This window comes from Heloderma suspectum, chromosome 4, assembly GCF_057233095.1.
Source record: "Heloderma suspectum isolate Gila_16-S chromosome 4, 16-S_ref, whole genome shotgun sequence".
In the NCBI taxonomy this organism is placed as follows: Eukaryota; Metazoa; Chordata; class Lepidosauria; order Squamata; family Helodermatidae; genus Heloderma; species Heloderma suspectum.
The window spans coordinates 63,998,409-64,026,022 of NC_139461.1; the positions used below are offsets into that span (position 1 = coordinate 63,998,409).

Genomic DNA, 27,614 nt, shown 5'->3' on the forward strand with positions numbered 1-27,614 from the left:
CGTTTTTGAGATTGTACCCCAGTACTGCGTTTCCCACCCTTTTATTGACTATGAGTGCTACTCCATTTCTTCTAAGGGATTCTTGCCCACAGTAGTAGATATAATGGTCACCTGAATTAAATTCGCCCATGCTTGTCCATTTTAGTTTGCTGATTCCCAAGATGTCGATGTTCAGGCTTGCCATCTCATGTTTGACCACCTCCAGCTTACCTTGATTCATTGATCTTACATTCCAGGTTCTTAAACAATATTGTTCTTTACAGCATCAGATTTTCTTTTCACCACCAGACACATCCACAGCTGAGTGTCCTTTCGGCTTTGACCCAACCGCTTCACTCTTTCTGGCACTACTTGGAAATACCCTCTGCTCTTCCCCAGTAGTATATTCGACACCTTCCGACCTGAGGGGCTTATCTTCCGGCGTCATCTCTTTTAGCCTTGTGATACATTCCATGGGGTTTAATTGGCAAGAATACTGGAGTGGGTTGCCATTTCCTTCTCCAGTGGACCACATTTTGTCAGAACTCTCCACCATGACCTGCCATCTTGGGTGGCCCTGCACGGCATAGCTTATGGCTTCACTGAGTTACGCAAGCCCCTTTGCCACAACAAGACAGTGATCCATGAAGAGGGATCCCCAGTTACTCTATGACAATTCCTATTTCTACCCATTTATCATTTCTCTATCATATTATTTAAATATATTACTTCTTTCATCCCCCCATTCTTCTCCCCTCAGAGAGTCCTTATGTTAATCCTTTCTTATAAATAGGCATTGAGGATGGTTGTGACGGTGCTGTTGGAGATTGCAGGCGCAATGCTCCTTGTCTCCCTTCAAGAGGTCTGTACAGGTAGAAGATATTTAGGACTGAGTGTTCAGCTGCCATAGCCCTGTGCTATGCACCATGACATCATAGAGACTGCATGTACTAGTCTCAGTAGGAAGAGGTGGAGAGAGTGTTGCATATGGAGCACATGCAGCTTGTCACTTGAATGCCAGACAAGTGGGCAAGAAACAAATTGCATGGATATTCTAATTATCAAAGAGCATTATTACTTTCACAGTGCAATCCTATGCATGTTCACTTGGCAGTAAGTGCCACTGAATTCAATAGGACGGACTTTTTTCATTCTTATTTGTTTGTCTTAAGGGTAAAAGTGCATACAATAAGGATTGCATCATCTGTGAATGCTTTAAAAGTTAACGAGATATGCTTAGAATCCCTGCTTTGCTCAAATTCACAGACTCCTAGAGTTGGAGGGGGCCTTGTAGGCCATCTCATCCAACCTCATGTGCAATGCAGGAAATCCAGCACTAGAGCGTCTCAAACAGATGTCTGCCCAGCTTCTGCTTGAAGACCTACAGCAAGGAGGAGCCTAGTACCCCTCCAAGTAATACCTTGCATTGCTTAACCACTCCTACCTTTAAGAAGTTTCTCCTAATGTTCAGCTGAAATCTACCGTCCTGTAACGTAGGGTGCAATCCTATCCGGTTACTCTCCAGCCTCTGAAATCGGAGGCTGCCGCCTATCCTATGCAGGGTGGCTGCAGCATGGAAGGGATCCTCTCCTCCGTGCTCTGGCCATCCTAAATTTTTTCCTAGGTGGGCTATTTCGCCAATCTAAGCTCAGCTTTGGGGAGGGAAGGGGCCCTGAGACCTGATAGGAAGCTGCGTAAAGCAGCTTCCGTGGTCTCCTTCGGCCCCTTGGACTGCCCCCTTTTCCCCATCTCTGCACTCCATTTCAAAGTGTGGAGCCATAGCCGGCATGAAGAGAACCGCACCAGGTACAAGGGGGAGGGTGCAGGGAGCACGGTTTCTGGGAACCAAGGTTGGAGCCCTGGCTCCAGCCTCAATTCCCAGAAATCAAACAATCCTGTGGCCCCCTAGACAGTGTCTAGTGGCCATAGGATTGCTTCCTTAAGCCCATTAAATCCAGTCTTACCCTCTAGGGCAGGAGAGAACAAGTCTTGGCCTCTTCTAGCTAACAGCCCTTCACATACTTAAAAAGTGCTATCATGTATTTGACAATCTTCTTTTGGAAACATAATTTGAAAGAGCTTTTGGTTAAACAAAGGCTCTTTCAACCATTCATCACAAGACTTGTTCTCCATATCGCTAAACATTTTAGTTGCCTTCCTCTGAACCTGTTCCGATTTGTCTATATCCTTCTCAAAGTGCAGCACATAGGAAGTGATTGATCATCTTCTGGGGTCCAGAAGAAATGTCCCCTCTGGTCAGATTAACTAGTGAAACTTGGATGTTGAGGTGGTGGGGTTTTATTGTTTGATTTCTCCTCTAGCGTAGGGTTGCCTCACCTGCTTTGGCATTTGGAAACTACTTGTTCTGCAGATGCTTTTCTATGATGCACTTGCTTTTGGCTTGTGACACAGTGTGGTCTTGCCTGTGCAGATGAAACATGGGGCATTGCTAGGTAAATGTTCCAGTATTGAAACATAGGCCAGAATTAAGATGGTCTTTTGGTACTTCCAGTTTTGATTCTGTAATAAACTAAAGCTATTGTGACAGAATTGTCTGGTATTGACAGAGGCAGAATGATTGTCCATACAGAACACTACAACAGCAAGCTGCACACAATTCTTGACACCTATTTATTTATTGCTCCTATTTAAAATGGTTAGATCATGTTTTTAGAGGGCTGCTTCAGACTTCCTCCGTCATCTGACAGAGCAAGCACAACACAATCGGTCACTTGTTGCAATAAGCAAAGTGGTAATCATTGTAACTGGAACATTATGCAACTTTAGAAATTCTTCTTTTCCCCTGCAGTAAGTTTCTAAATCTAAATTTTGAACTGCTGGAATTATATTTTTAAATACTTCAGAATTATTACATGGTAAAGTATTTAAAACCCCCCTCCAAACTTTACATTTCCTGAGACTTAACATCCTAAAGCAGGGGTGGGCAACTGTGGGAGGTCTGGCGGCCATTTTCACTCCCCCCCCCCCCCCCCGGCAGGCTGCAATGGAAAGAAAAAATAATGAAATAACATCTTTTTAAATAGCTAATTTTACCCTTTTAGGGTCAATTTTAAAATGGACAAATGTATCTAGCAAACAAGATACATTCATCTGCTTCAGTGATCTTTCAGGTATCCTGGCCCCAAGCCATTTAGTACTTTATAATAAGAACCAGCAACTTGAATTGTGCCAAGAAACAAATTGGAACCCAGTCAGTTGATACAGGACAATGTAATTTTGTGAACAACATGCACACCAGAAAGCAATCTGGCCGCTGCATTTTGCACTAGATGCAGTTTCCGAACACCCTTCAGGGTTGTATCCAGTGTTAGCCTTACTTAGAGTAGACCTATTAAAATGAATGAGACCCAAGTCATGACTAACTTAAGTCCCATTCATTTCAGTGGATCTACTCTAAACAGGATTAATATTGGATATAATCCAATGCCCCCAAGTCACATACTGACCAAACATCCCAGAAAGATACCATGCTTGATGGGATCAATTCGAATGCTGCTGAAAGAGCCAACAGACACACTCTGCTCAAGTTCCCAGAATAGGTCATCCACCAAGGTGATAGACAGGTTGCTACATATAACTGTAGTTCTTCAAGTGGTCATCATTCACACATATGGGCTCTGTGTCCGCACGGAGCCTCAATTCAGGAAACTTCTATAGCCGAGGAATTTTGGCAGGAACCCTTCCCCCACCATGCTAGTGTGCGTGTCCCTAGTGGGTTCCTGCGTATTCCTTTCAGTTCCTTGAGACCGACATTGCAGCCTCATAATCAAGAGTAATTTACACAAGAATACCTTTGGTACTCAACATCGAATTCAAGTATGGCACTGAAGAGGGGATGGGGGGTGGGTTGTGTGAATACATAGATGACCACTTGAAGAACTACAGTTACAGGTAGCAACCTGTCTTTCTTCAAGTAGTCTCTATGCATCACAGATATGGGTGACTGGCAAGCTAACATACAATGGAGGTGGGTCGATGTCCTACCACAGTACAGAGGAGAGGACGGCACAACCAAAAGTATAGTCAGCTGTAGCCTGAACATCCAGTCTATAATGTTTCACAACGGTGGACAGTGTCAACCAAGTTGCAGTGCAGCACAGTTCAGGGATGGCAACCCCCTGTAGAATGCGACCGATATTGCTACCACATGAGTAGAGTGAGCTTGGACTGGGTCAGACAGTTTGAGCCCAGCCAGCTCATACAACAGCTCAACAGTCTTAATGACCTAAGACGCAAAGCTGTCTGCCCATTGTCCATGGACTGTGAGGCCCAGACGGTGAGCTCCCCATTCAGAGAGTAACTCATCCATAGTCACAGCCCTGGATGGAGAAGGCTGAAGGAATGGCATGCCCTGGGTTAGATTGCTTGGTACCGACCACCATTGCAGAAAGTCTCTGGCATCCCGGGAACAGATAGAGCCTGATTCAATGGGCGTCCCAATCGGCATCGAAGTTGGGTATGAGCCAGTTTTGGAGTTGTCTCATATGCAACCAAGCATAGTGAATGGCTGCCATCATCACTGCCATGAAAGCCGGGAGACATTGGACTTTTGAGTGCTGTGGTAGATCTGCTCATTTGCAGTTTTAATGCCAGGGATATCAGCGCCTTTACCCTGGTGTCAGGTCAGAAGGCGTGGCCCAATTGGGAGTTCAGTAACACCCCTATAAATTGGATCCACTGTGTCGGTACAAGATGTGATTTTTCTACATTGTCTGAGCTCCTGAAGGAGATTGCAAGTCACCTGTATCGGCCAAAGAAGTTGATCTTTCATTGACGCAACCAATAGCCAATCATCTATGTACAGGTAGCCCTCTATGCCTTGCAGTCACAGGTGGAAGCAGACCACTGCCATGCACTTGGTGAATACCCTTGGGGTGGTGGCAAGACCGAAGGGTAGCACCTGGAATTGGTAGGTGTTGGTACTGATGGCAAAGCAGAGCTGGCATTAGTGCAATTTGTCTATGGTGATGTGAAAATAAGCATCCTTGAGGTCGATAGAGACAAACCAATCTCCTCAAGAGAGGAGAGGCAGGATAGACACTAGAGAAACCATGCGGAACTTCCTGGGCGAAATGAACAGATTCATGTTCCTTCCTCCTACAGAAAGTAGAGGAAGGAACTAGAGGATCGGCTATCCTTGACTTGATCCTAACAAACCGAGATGACTTAGTGGATAAAGTAGCAGTTACAGGAACTCTGGGGGAAAGCGACCATGTTGCACTTGAGTTCTTGGTTCTAAGGGAAGCAAAAGCCGAGTGTAGTCAAACGCGTACCCTGGATTTTAGGAAAGCCGATTTTAATAAACTCAGAACAATGATCAGTAAGGTCCCATGGCAAGCGACGCTAACGAGAAAAGGAGTCCAAGGTGGGTGGGAGCTTTTAAAAAGGGAAATTCTCAAGGCACAATCACAAACAATTCCAACAAGAAGAAAAGGTGGAAGACAACAGAAGAAGCCAATGTGTCTTCACAAAAAGCTTAGAGATGACCTGAAAACAAAAAAGGACACATATAGGAAGTGGAAAGAAGGCCAAGTAACAAAGGAAGAGTACAGGCAGGTAGCACAGAATTGCAGGGATGGCATCAGGAAGGCTAAAGCTGAGAATGAGCTGAGGTTAGCAAGGGATGCTAAAAACAACAAAAAGCCTTTCTTCAGCTACGTGCATAGTAAAAGGCAGAGGAAAGAAATGGTGGTTCAGCTATTAAATAAGGATGGCAAAACGATAACAGATGACAAAGAAAAGGCAGAGGTGCTCAATTCCTACTTTGGCTCAGTCTTCTCCCAAAAGAGGGTCTATGACCCCCCTGGCAAAGGCAAAGTGCAGGCTGAAGGGGCAGGATTGCAGCTTGAGATCGATAGGCATATGGTCAAGGAACACCTCATTACTTTGAATGAGTTCAAATCTCCAGGGCCAGATGAACTGCATCCTAGAGTCATAAAGGAACAGGCAGAAGAACTCTCAGAACCGCTGTCTATTCTCTTTGAGAAATCATGGAGGATGGGGGAAGTGCCAGATGACTGGAGCAGGGCTAATGTTGTCCCTATCTTCAAAAAGGGTAAAAAGGAGGAACCTGGGAACTACAGACCAGTCAGTCTGACATCAATCCTTGGGAAAATTCTGGAGCAGATGATAACGCAATCCATCTGGAAGCACATTGACAACAATGCCGTGATTACTCGAAGCCAACATGGATTTGTCAAAAACAAGTCCTGCCAGACAAATCTGATCTCATTTTTTGATCAAGTAACCTCCCTTGTGGACTGTGGGAATTCTGTAGACATCATATACCTCGACTTCAGCAAAGCTTTCGACAAAGTGCCCCATGATATCCTGATGAGCAAACTAGCTTGAAGTGGGCTAGATGAAACAACGATCCGGTGGATCCACAGTTGGCTACAGAATTGGACTCAAAGAGTGCTTATCAATGGGACCTTCTCAAACTGGGGAGAGGTAACGATTGGGGTACCGCAGGGCTCAGTCCTGGGCCCAGTGCTCTTCAACATTTTTATGAATGACTTGGAGGAGGAGGAAGTGCAGGGAATGCTGATCAAATTTGCAGATGACACAAAATTGGGCGGGATAGCTAATACTTTGGAAGACAGAAACAAAATTCAAAGTCATCTGGATAAACTGGAGCGTTGGGCAGAAAACAACAGAATGACATTTAATAGGGATAAATGCCAAGTTCTGCACCTAGGAAAAAGAAACCAAATGTACAGTTACAAGATGGGGGATACTTGGCTCAACAACACTACAAGTGAGAAAGATCTTGGAATTGTTGTCGATCACAAGCTGAATATGAGCCAACAATGTGATGTGGCTGCAAAAAAGGCAAATGCTCTTTTGGGCTGCATTAATAGAAGCATAGCTTCCAAATCCCGGGAAGTACTAGTTCCCCTCTACTCAGCACTGGTTAGGCCTCATCTGGAGTACTGTGTCCAGTTCTGGAGCCACACTTTTAGAAGGATGCAGACAAACTGGAGAGGGTTCAGAGGAGGGCAACAAAGATGATCAGAGGACTGGAAACAAAGCCCTATGAAGAGAGACTGAAAGAACTGGGCATGTTTAGCCTTGAGAAGAGAAGACTGAGGGGAGATATGATAGCACTCTTCAAGTACTTGAAAGGCTGTCACAGAGAAGAAGGCCAGGATCTCTTCTTGATAATCCCAGAGTGTAGGACACGGAATAATGGGCTCAAGTTACAGGAAGCCAGATTCTGGCTGAACATCAGGAAAAACGTCCTGACTGTTAGAGCAATACGACAATGGAACCAATTACCTAGGGAGGTGGTGGGCTCTCCCACACTGGAGGCCTTCAAGATGAGGCTGGACAGCCATCTGTCAGGGATGCCCTGACTTGGATTCCTGCATTGAGCAGGGGGTTGGACCCGATGGCCTTGTAGGCCCCTTCCAACCCTACTGTTCTATGATTCTATGTGTTGAAGTTCCATGATCAGCTGAAGCCCTCCATCCCTATTCAGTACCATGAAGTACCTTGAGTAGAATTCTTCCTGCAGTTGAGTTTGAGGGACAGGCTTGAAGGCCCCTTTCTTGAGGAGGGTCTGAACTTCAGTATGGCAGACCGGGGACAGAGCAGTCACCAGCACAGTACCAATAGTGGGGAGGGTATTGAACTCGATCTGATAGTCCCTACGGGCCATTGCAAGGACCAGGAGTCCAGTGTGAATTTGCACCAAGCTGGATAGATAGCAGACAATCACGAGGCTCACAAAACAAATTGAAATAACAAGGAGACAGACAGCAATACTTGATAGAAAAGAGAAAAGAAGGAAAAACCCTCAGCTTTTCAATAGAAAAACACTTTTTAAAACATCGAAAGACGAGAGAAGCTCCCTGCAAGGTGCACGCAATGGCGGTTGAAGGAGAACTGAAGGAATAAGCAGGAGCTCACTAGGGACATGCACAATAGGATGGCAGGGGAGGGATTCCTGCCAAAATTCTTCAGCTATAGAAGCTTCCCGAACTGAGGCTCCGCACAGGTGCAGAGCCCATATGTGTGATGCATAGAGACCATGAAGAAGAACAAAGCAGGTTCTAACCCAAAACTGGGCCAGAAGCCAGACTGGAAGGGATCCAAATAATCTGCTTTATCCGTGAAGGCCTTAGAAAGTAGAAAAATGTGTTCTAAATTTTCACATTCAAGTAAAGACAAGTACTAGAAAGTAGAGTAAGTCTTCAGAATTTTTCTTCACTATTCCCGTTTTGCTTGATATGGTTTACTTGCACACTCAACAGTACTATATGAAAATCTTATGGCTCCCTCTGCTGGATATCTTGGAATGATCTTTTTTGTTAGTATAGCTGCTTGTTTAGTAGATTGGCTTCACAAATGACATTTTTCATTAATATGGCTCAGTGATCAGTTAAAATGCCAGATTGATTTTTCAGCTCACATGGAAAGAAATAGCGGTGCTCCTCCACCCTGCTCTTTAATCTGCCTGTTAATAAAGAGATTACTGGGGGAGGCGTCAGGGAGGATATGTGGAAATATCTTTGAGTATAGACAGACAGAGAATGTAAATAAAGTTGCTTGTGTTTAGTTAGCTGCCTTTGGAAGGTTTATAATATTGTAAATATTAATACTACTTAAAACACAAATTAATAATACTTCCTGTATTTAGAGATCTTGATCTGTGGTGAATACGTATTGCTACATTAGCGCATTTCACACGGTGTTTGCATTGCATGTACACCGAACTGGGGACATTGGGATTATGATGGTTATTATAGATCTCAGTCTATGTACATTGAGTTCAAGATGTCCAGGGAGACGACACATGTGTAAGTGTATGCACATACATAGACCTCTGTCAGTTCAATCTGGAACCCTGGAAAAACAGACTATCCAACTATGCGGAGAAAGCCCTATGGGGGTACACTTGTGCGCTGTATACCCCTGCAGACAGTTGACTGAATGAGTGTGGGTCTCCCCTCATGCAGTCACTGTACATAGTTTGAATATCTCCATACCACTACACAGATGTTCCATTTCTGTATTTGCTTCCTGTTACAGCTATCCTGTATAACCTCATCTCAGTATTCCATCTTCCATGCACTCATTTACACCACAGACTAATATGCCTTTCCGTTTCCTTAATTAGATTCAGTTGTCTAAATGGCTGCATTCCATTCTGCCCCCCATTCCTACACGCCTTTGGGCTGGCCATGGCTGCTTGGCATGAAACCACATCTAAGCGAAAGACTTGGACTCAGAAGGGGAATCCTGCCTGAATTCATACCCAGTGATGTTTGACAAGGCCCCAGACCCTCGCCCTATGAGTCTGATATTGGCAAGCTGGATGCTTTTTTTGTTATTGTTTCCTGGGGCCAATCTTGATGGGAAGCTGCAGAATTTTGTTGTATGAAGAGAACACTAGGGGCAAATCTGGGAAGTAAACGGGGGAAATTTGTGCAACAGCAGTAACTACTCTGAGAAGGAGCCGCCAAAGGGCAGGAAAGAGCCAATAACTCTTCTTTCTGGACTTGCTGTAGACTAGGGGAAGTGTTGAAAGGGAAGAGGACACTGACAAGTGTCAGTTCAACACTTAATAGTGAGAGGATTACATTGTTAAGTGAGATAAGTTGTGCCCCCCTGCCCTTTGGTGCACTTACTTCTCTTGCCTTCCCCCCCCCTTTTCCCTCCCATTCTTCTCTGCTGTTAGCAAATCAGTCTATATGCAGCCTCACCTTGTCAATTTCCTTGTATGTTACTTATTCCACCTCAGGGCTCCCATTGACAGCTGAAACATACAAGGAAATTGACCAGGCAAGACTGCGCATATCGGAGACCTCCAAGTGTGCTCTTGCACACTTGTGATAGACTGGGGGGAAATAGTAATAATAATAATGTTTTAAAAAATAACCCAATTTGTGCAATTTTGAGGGACCAAACTTTTTTTTTTTTTAAAGGTGGTAAACAAGTGACAGTCCCTCCAGAGTGCCGTTTGGGCATTGGTGGAGGGGCAGTCACTGGCGAGGGAGGTTGGATCACTGGCGAGATCACAGAGAGTGGCAAAGGCTTTTTGCTTCTCTTGCCAAGCAGCTCTGTAACCGCTTAGCACAAGCTACAGTGCTGGGTTCGGACATCACAACAAGGTGCCTTGAGAACAAGCTATCCTCAATAATCCTACTACAAGCCATGGGTTCTCAGGGTGGCTTGTTGATGTAAGGTAACCCACACTGAATTGCCTGTGCTGGGTTTGGATGTCACGGTAAGCCCCAATGATACTAACATAGCTCACAACCCATCGTGATGTCTGAAACCAGTCAGAGAGAGAGAGAGAGAGAGATGGATTAGTACAGCTACCTGCATTTTTGGATTTCCTTGGGGGTGCACCTGTGGGGACTGTCACGATGACAGGAGGGAGAACTGTTACTTGGGATTTGTCAGGAAAAAACCCTCCAAGCCTCAGGGCCAGATTGAAAGATAGGTATTTCTTACTAAAGGTAAGCAGAGACAAAGGAAAGCTGACAGGTACTTATCAATAAAGCAAACGTTAAAAGATTTAACAGCTACTCTACCTCTCAGCGGAAAATACTCACAGGGCATAAGGAATCAGCTGGGTATAGTCAATGTGCAGCAGGCCATGACAAGGAATAAAGGGATCTTAGTCCATTTTTATTATGATTTGTCAGGGTGGGCAGAGGTGGTAACCCAACATTTCCTTGATCAAATAAGTTGCATAAAGCAACAAAGACCCTCTTATCACCTTTTGGGCTAACCGAAATTATGGCTAGGAAAATGTTAATTAAAAAGGCGATTGCTCTGGTGTTCTCTGACAGGCTTAATACATCCAAAGGCCCCCTGTTTTATGGATCTGGTAGCGGTTAGAAAGACATGCATTTGTGTAGCTACAGATGTTGGCCCTCTTGGCTAAGGATGCTGTTGTCTTAAAGAGATAGACACTGAAATGGCAACTGTGTGCCACAGATACATATTTAACAAAAAGAAGGGAATACAAAGACACACAAACATGGGGAAATAGGAACCAGAAAGAGCAGGTGAGACTCTCTTTGTAAATGATGATTTTTATTTATTTAGCGCAATTCGGTACATGGCAATTTCCAGAGAATAAGAAGACAGTTCCTTAAAGGGGCCTACAATCTAAAGCAGGGGTGGGGAAATGTGTGACCCTAGGACACCTTGTGGGTTTGGGCCTAATTTCAAAAGCCCTTTACAGGTGATCGGCCCAACATCTGGCAAGAGTAACTGGGCCCCATCTACACTGGGCTTTTACTCCAGGACGGATACAAGTTGAGGTCCCTTGTGACAGATGACTTTGCAGCCATCCGTGGTTTTTGCCCAGGAAAAGCGGAGTTCCAAGGAGTCGTTTTACTGCTATTTTTTCGGTTTGCTGTGGGTTCCCCCACAGTTGCAGGCCATCTGTTCCTTCCCCGAACTGACTTCGCATCTTACAGTGGGTGTGTTGTAGGCATGCATATGCCTGCATCACTCTGTGATGCCCCTTTGCTCCCCCATCCCTTCGCAGCTGCGCAGTTACAGAGGCACAGAGGGGTGTTTTCATTTATTTAATCACACTTGCGCACATTTTTGCAGTTTCGTATCTTCGCAACAGTTGCTTTGGACTCAGTACCCAAGGGCTGGGGAGGGTTTTGGGTGAGGAACAACATCGCTCCAGCCACCATTTTGGAGTGATGGCTAGGCACATAGCACTCATGCTTGTGAGTGCGACCCATCACGAGAGTCTCAGGCTGGGGAACTGACAAACTGATGATTCGGAAATGAAGGAGCACAAAACACCCAATTTTTACCTAAAACAGAGTCAAAAAGACACAGCAGAGCCCCTCAAATATAAAACAGCCACTGAAGTGTCACACCCACACACTCACGGGACTGCACAGCTGCACATTTCAGTATAATGGCAAAAAAGGGGGCACGGCGAATCAGCAAGGGAAGCGCGCAGTACATCGTGAGTGTATCGCAGGGCATGGTAATTTGAAGCCGCATTGCTGCGCAGTTGCGACAGGGTGGGGGGTCAAAGTGGTGCCATATAGATGGGGCCCTGGTCTTTCCTTCAGCAGCTCACTGGGCACAAAGAGAGAGAAAGGGTGGTGGCCCTGCCCACTTTTGGCTCTGGCCTGCCCACTGCCAGCAACCACACTCCCCCCAAAAAGGATAACGTAGAGGTGGAAAAGGAGCAGAAAGGGGCAACCGGTTTTTATTAATTAAAAAAAAATACACCAAAATGATCAAGGGGTTCCCCAGAGGCATCTGGTTGGCCACTGTGTGAACAGAATGCTGGAACAAGATGGACACTTGGTCTGATCCAGCATGGCTGTTCTTAAGACAGGTTACCCCCTAATTCTGTCACGTAGTGCAGAAATAGCTTTCCCAGCCTTGATCTAGAATATAGACAAGACACAAGGGAGATAACAGAGAACAGGGATGGAAATGGAGGCAGGTGGAATCAAAAGCTGTCATTTCACTTACTTGCGCTTTGTTATTGTAAGCTGTAGGGACTAGGGTGTTGCGCCAAAGGCATTATGGAAAAGGTGTGTGGTGAGGGATTGGAAGGAAGGAAGGAAGATGGCATCACAAAGACATTCAGGAAGGCAGTTCCATTCATAAAGGGTAACAAGGGAGAAAGGTCAGAGCAGAGCTTTTGACAGACCAGGCATTCTTCAGATGACTGATGGTGGTTGAACTAGATGAGCTACAGCAGGAACGCATCAGGAGTAGCTAGTGTGATGGGGGGGATCAAGGCCAGAGTAGGTGTGACAGCAGCCAAGTGTTTACTCAAGGCATCCAGGTGAATTTCAAATTGTTTCAAATGTTTGTAGAGCTTGTCTTCTTTGTAACTATTTCCAGAGGCCTAATTGCACCTTGTTGTTGTTGTTCAGTCGTTAAGTCATGTCCAACTCTTCGTGACCCCATGGACCATAGCACACCAGGCCTTCCTGTCCTCCACTCTCTCCCGGAGAGTGCTCAAGTTCATATTCATTGCATCGGTGATGCTATCTAGCCATTTCATCCTCTGCCGTCCCCTTCTCCTTTTGCCTTCAATCTTTCCCAGCATCAGGGTCTTTTCTAGTGACTTTTCTCTTCGCGTTAGGTGGCCAAAATATTTGAGCTTCAGCTTCAGTATCTGTCCTTCCAATGAGCAGTCAGGGTTCATTTCCTTTAGGATGGACTGATTTGACCTCCTTGCAGTCCAGGGGACTCGTAAGAGTCTTCTCCAGCATCATAGTTCGAAAGCATCAATTCTTCGGTGCTCAGCCTTCCTTATAGTCCAGCTCTCACAGCCATACATTACTACTGGGAAAACCATAGCTTTGATTATACAGACCATTTCATGGCTACAGTCCCCGTCTGCGGTGATCTTGGAGCCCAAGAAAGTAAAATCTGTCACTGCTTCCATTTCTTCCCCTTTGTCAAGGGCTCCTTGGAGGCCTCTCTCAGTCTAATCCAGTAGCCAAGTCCAGACACAGACAAAGGGATTCTTTTCAAAGTTTTATTCCTATTTTACAACTTAACAACTCTACTGTTAGCAACTAGATATGAGCAGCAGAGTACCTATGCCCTAAGTTGGAACAGTTAGTCCTCGTTAGAAGGAGAATCACTGGCAGACCTTGAACTTATGGGCTAGGGAGAGTCCCGCCCCTTTTCCCTTGGATCCTTTGGGCGCAACTGTTGTTTGCACGCCAACCAGGCACTACGCCTCCTTTCCACGCCCTCCATTTGGCGCCGCTCCCTGCGTCGACGTCGCACATCCAGCAAGTCTGCTTCCTGCGCTCTCTCACTCCCGGGACTACTATCTATGCTAGGAATGCCGGTGGGAGGAATCTCTGTCAGCAGAATCTCTGTTGGCCCTGGGAAGGATGAGCGCGCTCCTCTCCCAGGAGCAGTTCCTCTTCCTCAGAATCAGAACTACTCTGGGATTCTATGGGCTCAGTGTCCACCCTGACACCCTTCTATATGCCAGGAAGTGATGGGGCCAGATGCCATGATCTTAGTTTTTTTAATGTTGAGTTTCAAACCAGCTTTTGCACTCTCCGCTTTCACCCTCAACAAGAGGCTCTTGAGATCCTCTTCGCTTTCTGCCATTAGGGTGGTATCGTCTGCGTATCTGAGGTTGTTGATAATTCTCCCGGCAATCTTAATTCCGACCTGTGATTCATCCAACCCGGCGTTTCTCATGATGTACTCTGCATATAAATTAAATAAGCAGGGCGACAATATACAGCCTTGTCGTACTCCTTTCCCAGTTTGGAACCAATCGGTTATTCCATGTCCGGTTCTTACTGTTGCTTCTTGACCCTCGTACAGGTTTCTCAGGAGACAGGTAAGGTGGTCTGGTACTCCCATCACTTTAAGAATTTGCCACAGTTTGTTGTGATCCACACAATCAAAGGCTTTAGCGTAGTCAATGAAGCAGAAACAGACATTTTTCTGGAATTCTCTTGCTTTCTCCATGATCCAGCGAATGTTGGCGATTTGATCTCTAGTTCCTCTGCCTCTTCGAAACCCAGCTTGTACTTCAGGTAGTTCTCGGTTCACATACTGCTGAAGCCGAGCTTGTAGGATTTTGAGCATAACCTTGCTGGCATGTGAAATGAGTGCAATTGTGCGGTAGTTTGAACATTCAAATTGCACCTTAAAGACTTACAAATGTATGATGGGATAAGCTTTTATGCAGTACAGTCCACTTCATCAGATGCATGAAGAACTGCTGAGTTTCAAGTGTGTATATATACACACATAATATACACACATACAGTTGGGCGGCGGGGATTGTAAACACTGAGGTCAGAGGGAATTGAAATGCAGAAAGTACAGGCAGTGATAATTGCCTTAACAGTAGCCATTCGGAAAGCAATTGTTGGGTAATAACACAGATGACCTTGCACTGGTAAGCTGATTAACACATGTAGTGTGATTAAAAAAAATCCTTTGCCTGTGTTCAAGCCACAGGAGATAGAGCTGAACCTGTGAATGAACTGTAGCTCAGCTGTATCCTATTGAAATCTGCCTCTAAAGTCCCTTTGTTCGTGAATGGCCACCTTAAGGTTAGTGACAATGTCCCGGGAAGTTGAAGTGTTCCCCCACTGGGTATTGTCATTTCTGATATCAAGTCAGTTATTTTTATTGCGGCCAACAGACCAGAGGTAAAAGCAGTCAGAGAAATGTTTACAAAACAAAATATAACAGCATAAATAACATCACCTCAAACATACACTGTACAAAAGCAGATACCCTACGGTAGCCCCCTAGAAACAACCTTCCAACATCAGAAAATTAGTTGCTTCCTTGTTCTCACTGCAGCTGACAAATGTTTGGCCACAACTAACATTACTAATGTTAGGATTTTATCTGACAACAGATATTTAGCATGCAAGTGGACTGATTTACTGGGTAAAATGGCCAGTTCAGACCAGGGCAATCATTTGCTGCCTAGCGTCAACATAGAAATGTCAGAGCAAGAGAACATGTTCCACAGATTCCACCTCCTGTCAGTTAAACAGGCAGACCCTCAATGGCAGAGAGACACCATCATATCTAACCCAGATTAGTGTCCCATTTATTATTTTGTGCATAGACTGTCCTGTTCGTCCTATGAAGAATGCGGTAGCGCATCAGTGGCAAATATCTTCTTTGCAAGTAAAGCATTCTTTAAAAGCCAAATTTACTGTTCTTGGCATCAAGATTAGGTAGGCTTTCTGGGAGAACCTTAGTTTCCCAAGCTTTTAGAGCCAATAAGTACAGTTTCTTGAAAGCCAATGAATGCCCACACAATTCAGCCACTTAAGCTTGTGAATTTTAAGAACAAGAATGGCTCATGGTAATATTAATTGACTTAGGCACGTCTGAACAAAAATTTTCCTATGCTTTCCAGAATCTTAACACATGAGTGAGATGAACATCACTTTTACTACATCTCCAGGAATCTGAATGAGCAAAAGCTTTACCTTAACAAAATCAGTTGTGTATCAGTACTAATGGATACACGAGAATTGTTTTTGCTGTATCAGTCTTAGGTGAAATCTAAGGCACCTCTCATAATCCATCAGATTCAATCCTGGATCCACCTTGACCAACCAAGTTTTTATCCCTGACCTATCCTATCTCCTCCCTGGCAAAACACCAGTATTTCTGAAATCAAACTTGGCAAGTTTAATCGAGGTAGAGTCACCAAGGAGCCACTTCTCTCAAACCTAAGCTGAACTATAAACTGTGCTTGTCAAATCAAAACACGTCTGAGAGTCTTTTAAATTGTCAGCTGTTAAAGCTCTTTGATTACTTTGGACCTTCACTGATAAGTGATAATCAGCTCAAGGTCACCATCTCAGGTATGCAATCGAATTCTTTGCAAAGAATTTGGTCTAACTGCAGGCATAGAAATTTTGTCCAGAAATGGTTAATTAATAGCTTACATAGGTTATTTTAGTTCAGTGAAGTGAATAGGTGATCCTGCTGAATATAAAAAGTGGCCCCTTGTCTTCTGTATCAGTCTCAGGCTTCCATGTAAAACCATTGTTTCATACTTGAGATTTCATTTCAGTTGTCTGAAATGTTGGCATCGCTTTTGCCATGGGGAATAGTGGTGATGCTGTGCTGTAGTGTGTGTTTTTTTCTGGGAATAAGAAGAAGGTAAGGAGGATTATTTTCATACATTCTTTGATGAACTTTGAAGTTTTCCTCCCCATTAAGATCCTAATGTGTGCATCAATTTTTAAAATGTAGTATGTTCAACAAAAATAGTTTAACTATTAGTTAAAAATAGTTTAACTATTTAACTCCCTCCCTAGGGAACTCCGCCATGCCCTCTCTTTAATGAGCTTTCGTCGTGCATTAAAAACGTGGTTGTTCAGGCAGGCATTTGGGGTGGGTTAGGGTATTTTAGAAAATGTTTTTACTGTAGAATTTTATTGTTTTAAACTGTTTTATTGTATGTTGTACATCGCCCAGAGTGGCTGGGTGACCAGCCAGATGGGCAATTAATAAATTTAATTAAAAAAAACATTCACTTTACAGGTGTTCATGCCTTAGAAAAAATTAGCGGAGATGCACCATTATCTAACTTTGTACAACATAAGTGTCAAGTATCATTGTGTGTGCGAGGTATTAAATTATATAAATTGGAATAATGAGAGCCTGATTTATCAGAACTGCCTAGTATTGCAGATTCTTTGAAATCAGCTGGCAACATGGTCTGCATAATGTATGCAGAACACTTCTGATTTGTCCTATATTGTCTTCATACTCTTTATGTTTTAGTTTTTTGCTCTTGAAAATTAAGATTAAAGATTAAAAAATAGATTGATGAAAGTCATCTGTGTTTACTGTCCATTGACAGATGAGGAGATTATTAAAATGTAATTTCCTTCAGTTACCCAAATGAAGAGATATATGCAAGGACATAGTAATTCAGCATATTAAATTAAGCTTGTACTTGGTGTTCTGTGCCCCAAATGATACTGGGAAATGACCACATTGATTCAAAAATGAAGCTCCAAATGGGAAAACAATAATCAGTTTATTTTTCTTTGAATGGTGCAAATTGTTCAACACTGTTGCTGTTGTTTAACTCTTATGAAGTGCCTAACATTTTCTAGTGAAATATGCCAATCAATCAATAATTTGATTTTAGCATATTTGATTACTCATGAGATTCATGATCAATAATATTCCTTACTATTTCTTTAAGCTTTCCCCATTTAACATGGATTTACCATTCTTTGAAAGGTTACTTGTGTTATTGTTATGTTAGGATTTATAGAGAAACATGTCCAAATGTGAAATACATATTTATGCATAACATTAGAACAATTTCATAGTCAACAGAGATGGATTTTCAGAGTTCCAATAGGGCAAGCCATAACTTATTCATACTAACAATCCCATAAATGTGTGCCCCAGCCCAGTTGTAGTCATGGGCAATTTGCTGCGCCTAGCATTTGATGGCTTTGGCTGGGCATAAGTGCATCTGTGAGTACTTCCAAAGATGCAATCAGGCAGTTCAAGGAGGCTTCATTGAGCATCATCATGTGGATGTGTGGTGCACCTCTACATTGGCTCATGCATGTGGGAGGCTGCATTTGCACACAGATCTCCATTGTGAAATTAGGACAGAGGTAGATTAGCCACCTCAGTAAGAGCTGACAAGCTTGATTTCTACACAAGCATCCACACATCAGCAATATGAGTAGACATATTGTTCAAAAGAGCAAACAAAGCGGAACAGTCAAAAGTTAAATCAAACAGATATTGCATCTATTGCACCGAATGGGCTGCCAAGCCTGGGCTCGGGCACTTTGCCCGAGTCTCCGAGAGGTATTTCACTAGTAATTCAGGTTTTTTTTAATCTCTTTCTCAAAAACCCCATGCATCCATGCTCTACGGTATTCAGTGGGTAATAAAAATGATCTGAGCAAACATATTTTGCCATGAACTACCATTTCTATTTAAAACTATGAGACATAACACCCAAGAGTAAAGAAGGTAGAATTGATAGGTTTAAAAGGGAAGGTAAATTTCACTGAATTTTATTTACAGTATCTGTGATGCATTCTCATTATTGACGCTATAACAAGCTTCTTTATTGTGCTAAAGTCATTATATGTTGGTTATCTACTGCCTTCTTAGTGGATTTATTACTCAAAGGAGGGCAATTCCATCTAGCAAAGATGGAAGCTGCACGTTATAAATAGATGCTTGCACAGCAAACGTGAAGGTCAAACCTTAATTTACAACCCTAATCTACACCATGTATGTATTGCCTTTTGCAGACATCCAAGTGAGCCACCCTTGGAGAATGGGATGCTGCCGTATTTTGGCTGTGCTTTGCAGTTTGGGGCCAATCCTCTCCATTTCCTCAAGGAAAGACAAAAGAAATATGGTTCCATTTTCACTTGCCGATTGGCTGGAAAATATGTTCATTTTCTCACAGATCCCTTTTCGTATCATGCAGTGATGCAACAAGGAAGACATCTGGACTGGAAAAAGTTCCACTTTGCAACCTCTGCAAAGGTAGCATTTTTTAAGATGTTATTTTCAGTAATAAAACTAATTTTCCTTTTAAGTATAGTAAAAAGGGGCTAATGTATGTTAGCTTGGGTCTTCCAGCAGAAACTGTGATATAGTATTTATGGTTAATTGCTTTTGTAATTTATCAGATGGTCTATTGTATGTATGTTTAGGGGGATCAACGTGTGTGTGTGTGCGTGAGACAGACAGACAGACAGACAGATGGGGAGAGAGAGAGAGAGAGAGACAGAGAGAGAGAGCTGTGTGCATGCATGTGTGTAAGAAAGAGAGGTGTCATATGCGAGTTGCATGTAAATGTTCATGTGTATATATGTGTGGCCTCCACCACCCCAGCAGACATGCTTGCTTGTGTAATCTTCTTCTGGTAGATCTTAGGGTAGCCTCCTGCAGTAAAACAGCCCTCTGCTCCCTCCTCCTGATCTTTACCAGCCACGTATGGTTATCACACAGAGAAAGAATAGCTTAATATTCAGGCCTCAGCTACCTACCTTCTCCTCAGCCTTTTCTCTGACCCTTCCATCACACTATCCATACCAACCAATAGACCCTGTCTCAGTGACCACCCACTGACTAACTGAATCCCTAACTGTCAGCTCCTTAACTATCAACTGTCATTTCCTAATTAAGAGCCAGTGTGGTGTAGTGGCAAGAGTGTTGGACTAGGAGCCGGGAGATCCGGGTTCTAGTCCCCACTTGGCCATGGAAGCTCACTGGGTGACTTTGGGCCAGTCACAGACTCTCAGCCCAACCCACCTCACAGGGTTGTTGTTGTGAGGATAAAATGGAGAGGAGGAGGATAATGTAAGCCGCCTTGGGTTCCTTGCAAGAGGAAGAAAGGCAGGGTATAAATGCAATAACTAACTAACTAACTGCTCTTTTCCACCTAGCTAGAACCCCCAGTCTGATGTTTCCCAGACTAATCAAAACTGACTTACCTCATCCAGGCCCCATCTAGAAATATCAAAAGCAATTGTCTCTCTCCCTTCAGAACTTGTCACTAAGCAACTACTACCCAGGCCTTCAACACAGTAACAGTGCTAGGGCTCAGGCCTACAGAGATACGTTATAGCCTTACAGAACAACAACAGTCATGTACATGGCATTTCTTCACAGAGGCTCAAAGGATTAACACTCCAACAGATTTCTGTTTCCCATCAGATTCCTCCAGAGAGTGAAGTCAGCTCCTTGCCTCCTTTTCAGATCCATGGTCCTCTTTAAAAGATAACCTCTTTTGCCAAACAGCCATTAAAATGATGGATTCTATAATCTGGAAGAAAGGCTTTAAGATTACTTCAAATTTAGTAGTTATTATCATTTTCTTATCTGGCTTGGTAAAATCAGAACCTACTCCAACTACTACTGGAGACAATTAAAAAGTCCCCTTAGCTTAAATGGATACTGAACAGGGATCCTAAGTGGCCATACTTTATTTATCAGCATCAATCAGTAGGCTACATGTTTAATAATTCCTCAGACTTGTGCTTTTCTTTTATATTCCTGATCTAAATTATGTAGAAAATTATTTGCCTGTGATTTCCCTTGTACATTATTATTCACTTAGGCCAGGAGCCAAAGCACTATGTACAGTTTTCTGTTTACACACAAGGGCTTCTCAGTTCTACCTTCCAAATGTAGGGTTGTACCCAGTGCTATGCTAGCAGGAAAAGTACAAGAGGTGGCATTATTCTTCTAGTGCTTTTGCAACCACCAGTAGTGCAAGTAGTGCAAGCAACACCTAGTTGAAATGAGTTGCGCAACAGTTTGTGTAAGAGGAATCAAAGTATTGGATTTGATCCTTGTACAAAGATGAAATGGGGTTTCTGCAAGCAGTAGAAGTTTTGCAGTAGTGGAATGACACCACTGGATACAACCCTTTCTGTCCCCCCCCCCCCCCGCAAGCCCTCATGGGTGGAATAGTCTTCAAAATCTATGAGATTCAAGAACACAAGAAGAAGTGTGTGTGCATGTGTGCGCGCAGAACCACATTCTGCTCACATGTCAGCAAGGGGAGGGAGAAGCGATTGGATGGATGGATGGATGGATGGATGGATGGTTAAGGTGAAGATGGGTGCAATTAACATCACCTATATTTGGTGACAGGCATTTGGACATGGGAGCATTGACCCAAATGATGGAAACACCACTGAGAATATGCAACAGACCTTCACTAGAACTCTTCAGGGTAATGCCTTAACATTTCTCAATGAGGCCATGATGGAAAATCTGCACTACGTCATGGTGGAATCAACTGCACCAAAAATGAATGGTTGGGTCACCAACAAGCTTTATGAATTCTGCTGCCGTGTGATGTTTGAATCTGGGTTTTTAACCCTGTTTGGTACTGAGTTTAACACAGGCCATGACAAGATCTCTTCTTCTAACCAAGAAGCCCAGAGAACAATTATCCTTAATGCCCTGGAGAACTTCAAAGAGTTTGACCAAATCTTTCCGGCTCTTGTAGCCGGTCTGCCAATCCACCTATTCAAAAGTGCCCACAGCGCAAGAGAGAAGCTGGCTGAGGCATTGCTCCATGAGAATCTTAAAAAAAGAGAGAACATTTCTCAGCTCATTTCTCTCCGCATGTTCTTGAATGATACACTCTCCACTTTTGATGACAAGGAAAAAGCAAAGACGCATCTTGCAGTCCTGTGGGCTTCACAAGCTAACACAATACCTGCTACCTTCTGGAGTTCATTCTATCTTATGAGGTAAGCAGCTACCTTTGCCGTGGTCTTAGGCTTTGGTCTATAGCAGGGGTCCCCAATCTTTTTGGGTTGGTTGGCACATTTGGAGTTTTGAGAGTGTATCATGGATGTTCTCACAAAATGGCTGCCATGGGGGAGGGGCTTGCCCATTGAGTCACAAAAACCTCATTTCCGAGAAGGCAAACTGGTGAAACTAAAAGAAAGGTAACTTGCCCGACATCCTAAATTCAAGGCAGAGGTGGGATCTGAGCTTCAAAACACAAAACCACTCTTTTGAACCCAAATAAAGATGGTACTGGAGGGCAGCACTTCGCTTTGCAGCCTGCATGCTACCCTAACAGTTAAAAACAAAATGAATTGTACAATCTTAAGAAATAAAAATTAGGAGAGGCAGGAGGCCTGGTAGGCACCAAGAGAGGCATCCACATTGGAGAGTCCAGTTCCATAGACAGACTGTGTTCTACATTGTGCTGTTTCTCTTGGTAGCAGTTACCTCGGATCAGTCTCAGATCAGTTACCTCAGATCATAGTAAGTTTCATTTACCAAGTGAAACTTACTGTGGTGGACATGTTATCACTTAGTGAGCTGGATGAGCTGAATTGTCTTGCATTTGTGATTTTTTTTTTTTAACTTCTCCCTCCCCTCAGATTTCTGTTCAAATTCATGGAGCATAAGTTCAACAACAGTTCCTAGCCATAATAGTTGGTGCTTGGATCATTCCGTACATCGTGCTTTTTGCCAATGAAACCTTTTACAACATCACACTAGTTGTGCTTGCATAAACCCAGTCTAATCAATAAATATAAGCACTTCTGTGGAATGCACAGCAACAGTGCCCATAACCCTGCATTAATGGATGCTTTCAGATCCTAAGAAAAAGCTTTCAGCCTCAGGAATTTTGCTTAGTCATCCAACTGTCATTGAAAGCTTTTTAAGCTGGTTGACTGCACCTTTCTAAAGGTCATTGATGTTAAAATATGCAAAGTTCCATTTTCTAGAGCAGGAATGTAGAACTTCAGGCCTAGAGGCAAAATCCAGCCCTCCTGGGGTCCCAGTCTGACCCTCCAGGGTTCCCCAGATGATCACATCCCCTTTTCCCCAACTACCAATCATTTGGTGGTTTCCTGGCTTTTGCGCATCCTCCCCCCGCCCCCACCCTTCTAGAATCATAGAATCATAGAATAGCAGGGTTGGAAGGGGCCTACAAGGCCATCGAGTCCAACCCCCTGCTCAATGCAGGAATCCAAGTCAGAGCATCCCCGACAAATGGCTGTCCAGCCTCGTCTTAAAGGCCTCCAGTGTGGGAGAGCCCACCACCTCCCCAGGTAATTGGTTCCATTGCCGTATTGCTCTGACACTCAGGAAGTTTTTCCTGATGTTCAGCCGGAATCTGGCTTCCTGTAACTTGAGCCCATTATTCCGTGTCCTGCACTCTGGGATGATCAAGAAGAGATCCTGGCCTTCTTCTCTGTGACAACCTTTCAAGTACTTGAAGAGTGCTATCATATCTCCCCTCAGTCTTCTCTTCTCAAGGCTAAACATGCCCAGTTCTTTCAGTCTCTCTTCATAGGGCTTTGTTTCCAGTTTCTAAAAGGTTGAGATCCCCCTCCTAAGGCTTAGTTACTGGCAGTATGAGCTGTAAGCTGTAATATGCTGGTATTTTTGGTCCTGCCCCTTTTGCCTTTGGCCCCACCTACCACTGGAATGTGGCCCCTGCGAGCTTGTCTGAAATGGAATTTGGCCCTGGGGCTGAAAGAGGTTCAACACCCCTGTCCAAGAGCTTGATACTCTACAAGCCAGGATAGGGTGGCTTGAGTACTCAGCTTAATCCTGATCAGAGTACATGAGGGTCTGGCTATAGACAGGCTGTTCACAGAAGGGGGTATAATGTACTGGTAAGCTGGGGTTGGGAGGTATTGTGGAACGTGGTAGTCTGATCACAAGGAGCATTTGAGTATGCTGAGAACCCTGTACAGGCAACCAAACATTTGTTGCAGGAACCAAGATAACTAAGGCAGCCAGTGCCCATGTCTCTCCCTGAGGCCACCTTGACTTGCCAAGAAACCGTCTCCAATCAGAGCACCCTAATAAGGCCTGACTGCAACTCATCCCCATCATGGGATGTCTCTGGGCAGCAACTGACACTTGTGCTTCTGTTAGCAATCGTTGTATATGGACTAGATTATGGCCAATATTTGCATTGTGATTTCAGTATGCCTTTTTCTTTCAGGAACTCAGAAGCAATGAAAGCAGCTACTAAAGAGGTGCAAAGGGTATTAGAAAACGCTGGTGAAAAGATAGACTCAAATAGGAAACCTATTCCCTTGAAGCGAAAACAGCTGGATGATATGCCTGTATTAGGTATGCTTGCTTTAACATGTATTGAAGTACCTGGAACTTCTACCACATACTAATGATCAACAAATAGCTGCCAATGTTTAGAGCATTAATTATTAGAACAATCAGCTATATAATAGTCTTAGTCATGGTCACATTATTAAACATGTTACACCAATTTAAAAACAGCAGCAAAATACGTTACACCAATCAATTTCTTTTTAGCTGTAATAGTATTTGATAGAAGCCAGTCAAATCCAAGGAATTTCATTCTTGTCCCCAATTATCTTCTCTTGTTTTAGTGGATCATATTACTTCTGATTTTGCAATCTGTGCAGTAGTTCACCATTACATACAGTATTTAGGTTCAAAGCTCTCTTTTTTTTCATTACACAGATAGTATTATCAAGGAAGCAATAAGGCTCTCCAGTGCATCCATGACAGTCAGAGTTGCAAAGGAAGATTTCGTTTTGCAACTAGGCAGCAGTGCCTACAATATCCGCAAAGATGATGTCATAGCTCTTTATCCCCAGCTGTTGCATTTTGATCCAGAAATCTATTCTGATCCCTTGGTGAGTAGTTTACAGCTTCAAACAAAACTGCACACATCAGCAGAAGTTATATTGCTTGCAGTAAAGCACTCAGCATCAATATTGTTGGCTCTCTTTATTGGATATACACACTGGTGTTTGTTTTTTGCTAGATGAATTCTGGGGTATGTGAGAGCTTTGTACCAGAGGTAAAAAGGGATTAGTCCAGTGTCCTGGGTATAGCAAAAAAGAAACACGTAGCACCATTAATTGGATGCCAACCTGAAACTTTACTAAATAATTAAGATCAAGAGAATAATTCTATACCCCGTTTACACAGAAGTGAGTCCCATTTAGTTCAATGGGAATTATTCCCAGGTAAATGTATACAGAATTGCAGTATAAAGTTGCCCAAAAGAATCTTGTGTTGCAATAGGGAAGAGTGTTTATGCTCTCTAAGCCTTGCCTATCAAAGTCTGTCAGATACTTCCTAACAGCACAGAGGCATCGACGACTCCCCTATTCAATAAGGGAGGAATGTCCCTAGTCCAGTTATGCGTATACTTTTCCCCCCAAACTGCAGTTGCAAAGGAAAAAGAAAATCAAATCCTTCCCTTTTAGAATCTCTGTGGAAACCCAGCCACCCAAAGCCAGCTGGAATTAAAGAATACATCTGCATCTTTACTTACAAATTGGTAGGCAGTAAAAGCTCCTTGCGGTACTTCTGTAATAAATACTAAGCACAGACCCCAGTATCAGTGGGCAGTAGAAAATCCTACTGAGGGACAATATTAAAGGCATTTTAACAAATCTGCTAAAACTGGTCACATATTTTTCTTTAGAAAAAGCTGCTCCAGAGGCCCCCAGTCTAGTTCTGAACCATGGTGAGGAGGAAAGGGGGTTAACACCCCTCCATTTGGGCAGCAAGCACTTTCCTCTTCTAAAGCTGCTAATCGCCCCCACAGTGCTCTTTTAAAGTGTTGTTGTTGTTGTTCAGTCGCTCAGTCGTGTCCGACTCTTCGTGACCCCATGGACCATAGCACACCAGGCCTTCCTGTCCTGCGCTATCTCCTGGAGTGTTTTAAAGTATATTCACATTGAAATGTGAATTTGATACATTCCACAAATGTATAGAATGTTCATTTGAACTAAAACTCTTGTGGCTCTTTAAATTTCACATGTGTAATTCGCACAAGAGTTTAATATTTTAGTAACTCTGAAACAGGTGATTTTGGAATTTACTTTGTACTTCAATGTTTATTTAATTAAGATATATTTATTTCATTATTTGTATTCTGTTTTTAAAAATAGTAGTCCAGAATGACTGGTAGAAGAATTGGCAACTGACGTTTGTTGAGGAATGCCCTATAGACACATTCAAGTATTGAGGAAAAGGCACACATTTCATGTCTCATTTGTAAATCTGAAATAATCTTCTGATGCCCTTAAATGATCTTGAGTTTACACCTGCATTATTTGGGCCTTTGTTTCAGACGTTCAAGTACAACCGTTACCTTGAAGAAAATGGAGAAGAAAAGACTGCTTTCTACCACAGTGGTCGCAAATTGAAATATTATTATATGCCATTTGGAACAGGACTTGCAAAATGCCCTGGAAGATTGTTTGCAGTTCATGAGATTAAGCAGTTTCTGACTTTGTTGCTTTCCTATTTTGAAGTGGAGCTTGCTGATAAAGACGTGAAATGCCCCTCTTTAGACCAGTCGCGAGCAGGACTTGGTGTTTTACAACCTACAAGTGATGTTGATTTCAAGTACAGATTAAAACTTCTATGAATGGGTGGAACAAAAATATTTCTTTATATTCAGTCCCCAAAGGGGTGAAAAGGTGCATACGGTGGTGCCAATGCAATGCATTAAGAATAATGAACGCTTGGAGAACTGTCAATGTCACTTAAAATGGTTTGTATAGGAAACGTTTGCCTTTGTACATCTGATTTCAGGACACAGTTTGGGGGTTCTGAAATAATAAGAGACAGTCCAGTACATTAAGTGTTCTGTTGTGTCTTCAGCGGAGCTTTTGAGCCATAGCAGGGGTAAAGGGTGACAATATCATTGACATTCTGTACCCCTGAGAGGCTTCCAAGTTGCCAGAGAGAAGGTTGCTTCACCACTTTCTGTAGAAACACCTTGCATCATGCTGCTTTTTACGCACTTGCAAACAAAGCTTGCAGACAAACATGGGATCAGGGGTTAGGATTTAGGTCATTGAAGTGGTTTGTACGACACTCACAATGATCTCTGGGAGAGTATGGAATGGGGATGTAAACAAGGCCAGAGCTGCCTTAAAGCTTCTGTACACTGACATTCAGCATAGCTGATTATCAGAGTATCAATGCTCCAAATACAAGATTTTCCCAAATGAAGGTGTGTGGGGGAGTTGTTTTTGTTTTGATATTGTTTGTTTCTGCTGATTTTAGATGATGACATTTTCTTAATAAAATATTTTGATCACTTCAGAAAGGTATCTGATGAATCTTGTGAAAAATAAATAAACAACCAACCTAGGGTTGAACTGTGGGCAGGTGAGATTTCTTGTCCCTCTACCTCATGGGAATTCCCCCCAGCTCAGACAATTCTTAGTGAGAATTGCCTTTTATGCTTAATGCAGGAAACCAACGGAGATGTTGTTAACATGCAAAGCGGCATATTTAATAATGGTCCTAGGGAAAGTTAAGAAAACACCAATCTGGGTCATGAGCAAATAGGAGGTGGGATGGTTTGCTTATAATGGTAGTTTCCTTATCAATAAACCAAAGTAACCCCATACTAGCTAACTCCACATCTTCCCCCTTTTCATTGAAGTCGGCAGAACTATGCCAGTTTTCCTAATCCAAGGGACTGAACCCAATCGGCACCATTATTTACTTAACCTGGAATAACTTCAGTTTACAAGGAACTTTTGTCCAAATTTTATCTAGAACAGATAAAGAATTTTCAGCCTGGCTCATGAACGGATAAACTCCAGTGGCTAATTCATCTTTCATCTTCCAGAGTA

The 27,614-nt window shown here is 43.2% G+C and overlaps 1 protein-coding gene across 4 annotated transcripts in view; it reads left to right on the forward strand.

Annotated features, from left to right (window-relative positions):
* CYP7A1 (cytochrome P450 family 7 subfamily A member 1) overlaps positions 1 to 27,099 on the forward strand; it is a 44,421-nt gene extending 17,322 nt beyond the window's left edge. For 3 of the 4 annotated variants that reach the window (XM_084849478.1, XM_084849480.1, XM_084849479.1), the window contains exons 3-7: positions 18,768 to 19,008; positions 21,127 to 21,734; positions 23,963 to 24,093; positions 24,466 to 24,641; positions 26,093 to 27,099. In XM_084849478.1, coding sequence (XP_084705604.1) covers positions 18,799 to 19,008; positions 21,127 to 21,734; positions 23,963 to 24,093; positions 24,466 to 24,641; positions 26,093 to 26,392 — 1,425 coding nt within the window. In that variant the 5' untranslated portion in view covers positions 18,768 to 18,798 and the 3' untranslated portion in view covers positions 26,393 to 27,099. Of the gene's footprint in view, positions 1 to 16,487; positions 16,630 to 18,767; positions 19,009 to 21,126; positions 21,735 to 23,962; positions 24,094 to 24,465; positions 24,642 to 26,092 lie in introns of those variants that run through there. The other variant, XM_084849477.1, reaches the window with a different exon arrangement.
* Positions 27,100 to 27,614: the final 515 nt, after the last annotated feature.